At 47.6% G+C, this 9,459-nt stretch overlaps 1 protein-coding gene across 5 annotated transcripts in view; it reads right to left on the bottom strand.

The window, feature by feature from the left end:
• Positions 1-5,134: 5,134 nt before the first annotated feature.
• Positions 5,135-9,459, bottom strand: part of AFAP1L2 (actin filament associated protein 1 like 2) — a 122,899-nt gene continuing 118,574 nt past the window's right edge. For 2 of the 5 annotated variants that reach the window (XM_008166321.4, XM_042855286.2), the window contains exon 19: positions 5,135-8,271. In XM_008166321.4, the coding sequence (XP_008164543.1) occupies positions 8,245-8,271 (27 nt within the window). In that variant the 3' untranslated portion in view covers positions 5,135-8,244. The remainder of the gene's footprint in view (positions 8,272-9,459) is intronic. The other 3 variants (XM_065552463.1, XM_065552462.1, XM_042855285.2) reach the window with 2 other exon arrangements.

Raw genomic sequence — 9,459 nt, 5'->3', positions numbered from 1 at the left:
CCAAACTCCATCCCAGAGCCTGCACCCCTCACCCCCTCCTGCACACCCACCCCCTGCCCCAGCCCGGAGCCTGCACCCAGCACCCAAACTCTATCCCAGAACCTGCACCCCTCCTGCACCCTAATCCCCAGCCCAGGACCTGCACCCCAGACCTCCTCCCCCCACCCAACCCCCCTCCCAGAGCCTTAGGCAGGTGGGGTGGGGGGTTCTGGGCACCACCAAAATTTCTACAACCCTGCCACCCATGCGAGTGGATAAGGGTCAGGGCAGTCAGGGGACAGGTAGGGTCCTGGGGGGGGGGGCAGTTAGGGTAGGGGGTTCTCAGCAGGGGACAGTCAGGGGACAAGAAGCAGGGGGGGTTGGGGTTCTGAGGGGAGCAGTCAGGGGGTGGGAAGTGGGAGGGAGTGGATGGGGCGGGGCTAGGGCGGGGCTTCCCCCCCCCCAGTGTCCTCTTTTTTGTTTGTGGAAATATGGTAACCCTAATAGTATAGAATACAGCATAAAACTAACAGCCCTGGAGAAGTATGAAAATGGCGTGTTTCACACCTCATTATCTTTCTTGGTTGGTGGAAGATGACATTCCTAGCCAGCTAAGAGTGCAACACGACTTCAGGAAAGTGTTGGGAAAATCAGGCCAATCATGGAGCTAAAGGCAGTGTGGCCTAGTGGATAGAGCACTTGGGAGACCTGGGTTCTATTCCTGGCTTTGCCACGGGCCAGCTGGATGACCTGGAGCCAGTATCCTCCCCTCTCCATGCCTCTTTAAAATGGGGACAATGAGCTAGACCTCGTTTGTAAAGTGTTTTGAGATCTACTGATGGAAAATGCTCTATCAGAGCTAGGTATTGCTATCTGTAGTGAACAAATCATAACTCAGTGGGTCAAATTCATCCCTGGTCTAAGTCCAGTGAAACCCCCAGTTGGCTTATTTTATTGGTTCCCTCCTCTCCAGAAGAGCTGTCTGATAATAGGAAAACCACAGAAATATAGAAATACTGTAGGGCCTGGTTCTCAGAGATGCTGAGCACCCACCAGTCCAAGTGAAGTCAATGGGAGCTGCAGAGCTCAGCTCAGCTGAAAACTGGGCCTGTCCTTCCTACGAATCCACAGTGGAGCAAGTAGAATTTGACAGAACTCCTATTAGACCGGACAAAAAATTGTAATTCAGACAAGGACTCCCCTCTGCAATATCTTAACCATAGTGGGCCAAATATGCCTGTAGTTGCACATCCCATTTACTTTGTTTGCCTGTTGTATATGAAGGAGGAATTTGGCTCATAGTATGACGTGCATTAAAAAAGGGACTGAACTGCTGTGATCATTTTCACATACAGGATCCCAGCTACATTAGGCCACAGACACATCCGCATGCTAGGCCTGGCCCTGTAAACATTTACTACCTGGCATTGTGCTTTGAAGTCCAGGAGACTCGTGATGTCTCAGCTGGCCACATTTGCAGAATCAGACTTGAAGGTCCCTGCTGTCTGTTGCACTTGCAGAGGACAGTGTATCAATCCGTATATATCTGAGTGAATGTGGCTGGCCAATGGGAGCGGGCAGACCTGTTGGCTTATTTGACCTGCTGTAGACAGGCAAAAGAGAAACCCAGGTGGTCATGGCGGAGTTAAAGGAACCAATGTTCTACCAAATGAACAGCCGTAAATAAAAACTGTCTTACTGTATAGATCCTGACATGATGCAGGTGTGAATAACGATAGTTTTTTAGCACCAGAGAAAGCACTTGTGGGGTCTGGGCTAAAAAAAGTTACTTTGTTTAGGGGGAAAAATAAAACCAACTTAAAGCTTGAAAGGTATCAGTGCATCAAGGCTGCTTTTTAACTTCCTGGTCTCTCTATCTCAGTTCGAAAAACAAAAATGGCCCTGCACAATGCACAGACTGGCAATTTTTAGTTAAAAAGTGGAGGTGGCTTGGCACTTACACGTGGTCCTTTTTTAAATTCACTCCTGGAGCCTGGTTTGAAGTTCAACAGACATCCTTAATGAGAAAGTATTTGATGGGAACTTCAGACCCTAAAGATTGGGAGATTGCTTGGACCTTGCACAATTACCAAGCAGGGGACGGGGAGGAAGCTTAGCAAAATTGGTGGTAAAGTAAAATCGGTTGGGATGAAAAACAAAAGCTTTTTCTAGAGAGGAAAATGCCAATTTTTCACTGGGAGTAATTGGAAGTTTGGAAACTAACTAATGGGAAACAGGAATGATTCTCTCGCCGTAGGATGTTGGATGATCCCTACAGATGGTCATATGTTGTCATCAGTGGGAGAGCCTGGTCTCATGTCATAACTTGGGAAGTGAGTGCAATACATTTCATCCTCTTTAGCTTTATTTCCCCAGACCCTCCTTTTAAAACAAGTAAAATCTTGCCCTTCTGTAACTACTGAATCTGAGATAGTGTTTTCACTTTTAGTGCTAGGCGCTTCTGTCTTTAACACCCCCACCGCTTCCTTAGAAGACCTGAAAAGTAACAGTTTCCTAGTCTTTTTCTTTGGTTTGATGGTTGCTTTCCTCTCAGAAGGTGTCTGGCCTTTGCAGTGAGATAGGTGTGTTGTTGTGACCTGTAACTGGCATGAGACGTTCGAAGACCTCGTTGAGATGAGTTGTTAACCCAGAAAAGTCACAAATACTGGGCCAATGCCTGCTGATGCCTTAATCAGACTTCACTGGGAATTTTTGCTTGTGTGAAGACAGGAGGCTTTGTCCCATACAATGTAGGTAGCTTGTTTAAACTAAGCCTTAAACAATATGCATGAATAAAGTGGAGCAATTTGGTTCTTGTCCCAAACAATGTCCATAAATATTTGAGCCAAGATTTTCTAAAATGGAAGCTTAGATCCTAAGATCCATATATAGGCATCCGAGTAAGTGGCCAGATTTTCAAAAATGCTGAGCAGACAGCTGCTCTGATTTGTTTATGTCGGACTGCGAGATGCCTCAGCCGTCAATGAAGGATTGTCCAGTGCCTTCGAAGCAAGAAGAGGGGATGGTAAAAGAAATCTGTTAAGAAAAACTCCGGGGTTATAGGAATCGATTTTTTTCCAGAACAAGTCCCGTTTGTGCTTCTGTCATATTATACAGCCTTATCCAGCCCCATTGACTTCAGTGGATATTGGATCAGTGTCTCGATGTGCAAAGATACAGGGATGATTGACAAACAGATGTATAAACACTACATATGAATGCTGTTGCAAGATCTTCGGGGCCAGGACTATCTTTTACTATGTATTTGTACAGCATCAGAGGCCTGTTAGCTGTCTTTAGGCACCACTGTAATAATGATCCTGTATTAAATTCTGTGTATGGGATTTTCAGATGCACTCAGCAGTGGCCAGCCTCTGCACATACTGAATTCTGTGGAAACTTTGCCACAGCCTATAATGGGAGCTGAATCACACCAGCACTGAGCACTTTTGAAAATCCTACATGTAGTTTCTGTAGAACGCTATAAAATTCCCAGAGAACTTTTCTGTGAGGAGCAGGGCTAACAATTTTTGTATTTTATCAATATGTGTGTGAGTCATTTTCACAGGAAATGAGACTTTTGTACTAGATGCCTAGATGTATTGAAGTTCACTGTAGTTTCTTTGATGGACAGCCTGCACACGAATGCTGAGTTGTGTATACATTAAAACTCCAGTAGACACTAGTAAATAACCAAGTGATTAGTGATAGAGAGATACATATACTTAGGCATTAACTCAATAAACTGATTCCTTCAGAAAAATATTGCAGTGAGCTAAGCACATCAAATCTGATGCAATTTAGGACTCTTGAAGAGGCCAGCCTGTGGGCCCAATCCTGCAAACGCTTACTCAACTGAGTAGTGCTTACGGGACGGCGTGTATTGGCATAATTGGAACAAGGTCTTCTGAGAATGCACCGTGCTGCTCATGTGAGGAACACCTTGAAGGATCCAGCCCTGTGACTGGATTCTTGGCTGCATTCTTTGTTACCAGGATGATTCATGATGTGCCGTTTGTCTCTTAGTGTCTTTGTACCAGGGATGATTAATCGGACATTTAACACCAGGTAGAGGAGAAATGGTCTATACAAGATAAGAATCACTTAGGAAAGCCAAATGCAACTGCTCCTCCCATTTACATTCCATAAATGATGTATGGACAGAAACTATTCCTTCTCTTTGGGCTATCCCTGTCGATGGTCCACTGAATGGTAATGGACTTGTTAATTTGTATTGATATGGGCCTTTCTGCGGAGACTCTCTCAAAGCACTTTATAACCATGACCTAGCATGTCTGAGAGAAGCAGGATACACTTCCATTTTATGTACTTAGAACCTGCCTACACACACCAAGTGCCCTGCTTCAACTATGTTGCTATGAAGTGGTACAATCCCCTAGTGTGACACGCTAGCCTGGCATATGCACAATTTCCTTGTGTACACCTAGGGCAATAAGCTATACCAGAAGTTTAGAGGAATAAGCTATGCTGCTATAAGCCACTGTTATACTAGGCTAACTGCATCCACGCTAGGGGTTTTACTGGTATAACTACATCAGTTTAAAAAAAAAAATTGCTCCCTAATGGAAATAATTTGTCAGTACAAAAACTACGGGGGTAGCCCAACTCTGAAAGGGGGTGTCGATTTGGTTTCTCCGGGTTTGTGATAACTTTACCAAGGAACCCAGCACAAGTGGGGTGAAGCAGAGCTGGATAAGCTGGGCCTTACCATGTAGTTCATGTTGTTGCCGTGATACCGAGCTGAGAGTTTCAGGGAGTAAAGGAGGGATTTTATATTCCTAAAGTGGCGACTCCTTTCTCAGACACACTCAGCAGCTGCTTACTTAAGACAATGGGGTTTTTTACTTCATTTTGGAGCGCAGCGAAGCGTGGGCTAAGACCACATTTATGGCTGATTTTATTTTCCCCCTCTTCCCAAGTGAACCTGTTCCTGGTAGTGTCAACACAAACAGCATGTCACAAGGCTGCTCCCTGGTGGACAAAAGGGATGTTAGATTTTTTTTTCCCCTTCTGGGTTTGTGTCCCACTGAGGCACACTAGTTACACTGGTGCTCAGCTGGGGAGATGGAATGGCCCTGGCTCGTTCCCTTTTTTAAAAAACAACCCAACCCTGTTTAAAAAAGCAGCCCCCTACTTTAACATATTCAAATTTTATTTAAAAAAACAACAACCTTGAAAGCGCCACAGGATGGGTCACAGTTATGCCCCAGAAAACGGCATTGAATTAGGAAGACCATGGCAATGACAGAGGCATTCACTGTTTAACGGTTTGGCGGGGGTCAGGACTCACCCAGTTGGTGGATGTGGAAAGTGCTCGATGCTCTCAATCCCCCGATAAGAGTTAGTATTAGCTGTAATTCCTAGGAATAGCTACAGCACCAGGACCACTCTGCAGTGACAGGGCACAGAGGATCAAGCAGCTGGTCTTCTGGCTCTGTCTACAAGTAAGAGGCGGGTTTCTGCCACCATGGCAGGAGAAGGGCGTGGGGTGGACCAGGCAGGATGCAATGACTGACACACACTAAAGTGAAGCTCTCGTGTTAGAGCAAAAAAGGGGGGGGGGGGGCGAGGAGAGTGGCAAGGCTCTCATGGGACAGGAAATGCATGATGGGTAGAAAATGAGACTTTGGTGGGGCTAATACCCCATGTGTGTTGGGGGGGAGGGGGGGGGAAAGAAGAAAGAGAAACCTGGATTTTTGTCAGACCCTCCACCACAGTTGTGCCTTTGTCTAGGTTATATTTCTAAACGTAGCAGGGGCCAGTGCTAGGCAGGGAGCGGCTTGTGAATGCACTCCTTGTTCTCCAAGGCCCCGAGTCAGCAATGCTTGTGCTTAGGAGGAGACTTTCAAAGGCAAACCTGGCGTTTGATGCCTAGCTGCCTGCCCTGTCTTGCCTTGCAGAATCTCCCCTGACGTGCTTTGCGGAGGCAGGGCCCTAATGCTTTCTTCCCGAGATGGTCAGGGGAAAGTACTGGAGGAAAGGCAGCTAAACACCACTGTACAGCTAGTGAAGATCTGAGACTTTTTTTAAAACAATGGGAGGAGGGCTGGGTATAAATTGTGGAGTTGGCCTTCATTCGTTCCCTTTGCATTTAATCTCCCACTGAATAGAGAGTCCGTTTCAAGGTGACTTGTGGGTGTTAATTCTTTGAAGCCGCGTAAGAACCCTGTTAAATAGCTGGATCCAATGAGTCTAATAGAGCAGAACCCCTTTTACCTGATCTAACTGGGAGTGGGGCCAGATTGGCTAATCAAAAAGCCGGAGAATAGGAAAGTGTGATGCTGCCACACCACCTAGTGGCCACTGGTGGGATTGCCTGCTTCTGGCCCTGGAGCCCTGGTTGTTCAATCAATGCTGAAGGCTAAACAATGGAGGGTCGGCCTTCTACTTGTAGTCAGGGCCGGCAACAGCGCAGCAAGCAGGTGCTTGGGGCGGCCAACGGAAAGGGGCGGCACATCCGGATCTTCAGCGGTGGGTCCCTCAGTCACTCTTGGAGGGAAGGACCTACCGCCAAAGAATGAAGTGGCGGCGGTAGAGCTGCCGCTGATCACAGCCTCCCCCCCGACGCTTGGGGCGGCAAAAATGCTGGAGCCGGCCCTGCTTGTAGTTCCTTGTCCAGCCCCTGTGGGTTAATTGGACCATGGAGGAGCTGCTGACCATGCACAGTGTTAAAGGCTGAGATCACTCTTGGTCTTGGAGAAATACCAGGGCTGAGGAAATCTGTCAGCATCCCCTCTTAGAACTCCTTGCCTGCTGTGCTGGTTAGCGTGCAGGAGGCCATGCTGTGGAAGTGGCTGCAGGGTCTGCCCCCACTGCTGGAGCATCCCTAGGGACTCCAGTCCTGAGAGCTGCCGTGACAGGAACTGTCCTTTCGTACGGCTGCCTGCAGAACCAGGGGCTCTAGAAAAGCTAATCCAACCTAGCTGGATAGCGAAGGAGCATGCCAGTTCCACAGGCTAGGAAGGTGGGGTGCGAGGGGGGGGGCTGTTCCCAGGATCCTAGCACTGTCACGGAGCTGATTATTTCATCTCCTCTCCTGTTTAACTTTAGAAGAGCAAAATCAATGAGCAACAGTTATTATTGGAAAGGGTGGGTGGGACTCAGTCCTTGCCAACCAGGCTTCCCTCTCCAGGGGCCATTTTTCAGTTGTAAAAATCCCTAAATGCCAGCCAGGGTTTTAGAGCAACCCAAAGCTGCATAATTTGAAGGGGTTGCATGATACGCTCTCATTTTATAACAACCATTGCTAATAGGCCGTCATAGGTAACCTCCAACACTATCCTATTGTTCTCAGTTGAGGCTCTGGCTCTTTGACAATACTCACAATTTCCATAAAGCAAGCTGAATTCGGTCTCCTGGCAACCGCTTTTGGGTATATCCCTTTGAACTAGGTTCCAAAACCTGCCCCTTTATAGACAGACAATTAAGCAGGGCTCATCCTTGTATTCTGGCACATGAAAGGCTGGGAAATGGTTCTGAGAAGTTGAGGTGGCTACATGGTTCCTATCACTGACAGTTATTCCAAGACTTGACTTGTAGGTGGATACGGTTTTACACTTAGCTCCCCCTCGCTTCCTTCTAACACACCTCTACTCTGACTTCCTAGGCCTGGCTAATGCTGCTTCCCATTCCATGGTGCAGGTTTCACATTTCAGTAGGAGGGGTTTTTCCCTACTTCTGCATGGACACAGGCTGGGGGTGATAGTTCCGACGAAGTGGTATTCACCCACAAAAGCTCATGCTCCAATACGTCTGTTAGTCTATAAGGTGCCACGGGACTCTTTGCTGCTTTTACAGATCCAGACTAACATGGCTACCCCTCTGATAGTTGAATATAGAAAGCACAGGCCTGTAAAGACAAGCACCACATCCCCCTCTGACTCTGCTCCAAGGGGAGTTCTCACTAATAAAGAAACATGAATAATGCAATGATAAAACTTCAGAGTAGACAGACGCAAACCAGCCCTCTGTACCGTAACAGTCTTGTTTACATCAATCAGGTTAGGAAGCTGATGCAAAGGTTGCCACTTGTGTTATTCTCAGCTGTGCCATGGGAATGGGCAGGATGGTTTGGGATGATCGCAGACTGTCCCACTCCTTCTGACTGAGCAAACGGCACAGGGTGGTGGAGGACAGGATAGCTTGCCGCTCTAACCTGGCCCTTTGCCTACAGATGACTGAATCCTCTGGTCCATGTATGGGCAATTCCAGTCTTTTTAGTCCATCCTTGACAATGGAGTCGTCCTAACTGGTTCCTTTTTTCTCCCATTCCTGCCAAAAAACAACACCACAATCCTCTGTGAAGACAATTCTGTCCCACATGTTCCAGAAAGGAAACAAATAGCAGCATATAATCCTTCATTCTTCCACCTACAGTTTCAGGCTCACTCAGCCAGTGTTCTGAGGGGTTAAGATATTTCAATGGCACCACTCACAGCACCGTAGCCACCTAAGACACCAGGGACCTCTACACCCAGCCATGTTGGTAACCTAAAGTAGACAGCAACCACACCCGCAGTTAGGGACCGGGCCTGAGAGCGAGCGTATTGCACTGAAAAGGAGATCGGCATTTGTGAAAGGAGTTTTAAGAAGGGTGTGAAGGCAGCTCAGCTACTTTCGTAGCTTCCCCACAGGGGCATTGTGTGATAAAAGGCACTAACATGGCCTTAAGGGGCAGAGTCTGATTGGGAGATTTTACCTGTCTGGCTGCGATAGGGTAATGAATATGGGGTACAGGGAGGGAAGCCCAAAAGTGCACTAAGCACGTCACACCCCAAAGGGAAAGAGAGGTGGGTCCCTACCACACAGCGCTCACCAGCTCACTTTAGTGGGCTAGGCCTCAGTGCTCCCAACTGGATACTAATTTTGGGTACCCAGCCTCCGACTCCATCAACGGAGCCTGATCGAGCGCTGAGGAGCCCCCACCCATGAACACTGGGCCCTGTTTCGGTCTCTCAAGTTGGGCACCCAAAAAAAAAAAAAAAAAAATCATAAGTCACTTCGGGTTTGTATGTTTGCAATGTTGGGTGCAGGATATTAGCGAGACAACTTCGGTTGGTGAGAGAGACAAGCTTTCAAGCTACACCGACCTGAAGAAGAACTCTGTGTAGCTCGAAAGCTTGTCTCTGTCACCAACAGAAACTAGTCCAGTGAAAGGTGTTACCCTACCCACCTTGTCTCTCTAGTGTTTGTGTGGCCCTCTACTTAACATAGGCCACCACATATCACACACACCCTTTTACAGAAGTGCCCGCTGAGGCTGAGAGGGGTTAAATTGCTGTCTCAAGGTCACGCAGGGCGTGAAGCTGGGAAGCTGCTCCTGGCCTGTGTCCTACGCATACAACGTGAGCTGTCTTCACCTTCCCTCGCTGTGCTTCAAAGATCAGGCAAGTTTCTGAAGAAGGGAACGTTCAACGGATAGATTGTTAATGCTTGGGTTTTTACATTGTGCTGCCTTCA

The sequence above is a fragment of the Chrysemys picta genome, chromosome 7 (assembly GCF_011386835.1).
Source record: "Chrysemys picta bellii isolate R12L10 chromosome 7, ASM1138683v2, whole genome shotgun sequence".
NCBI lineage: Eukaryota > Metazoa > Chordata > Testudines > Emydidae > Chrysemys > Chrysemys picta.
The sequence above is the reverse complement of the archived record's forward strand: the minus strand, read 5'-3'. Positions and strand labels throughout refer to the sequence as shown.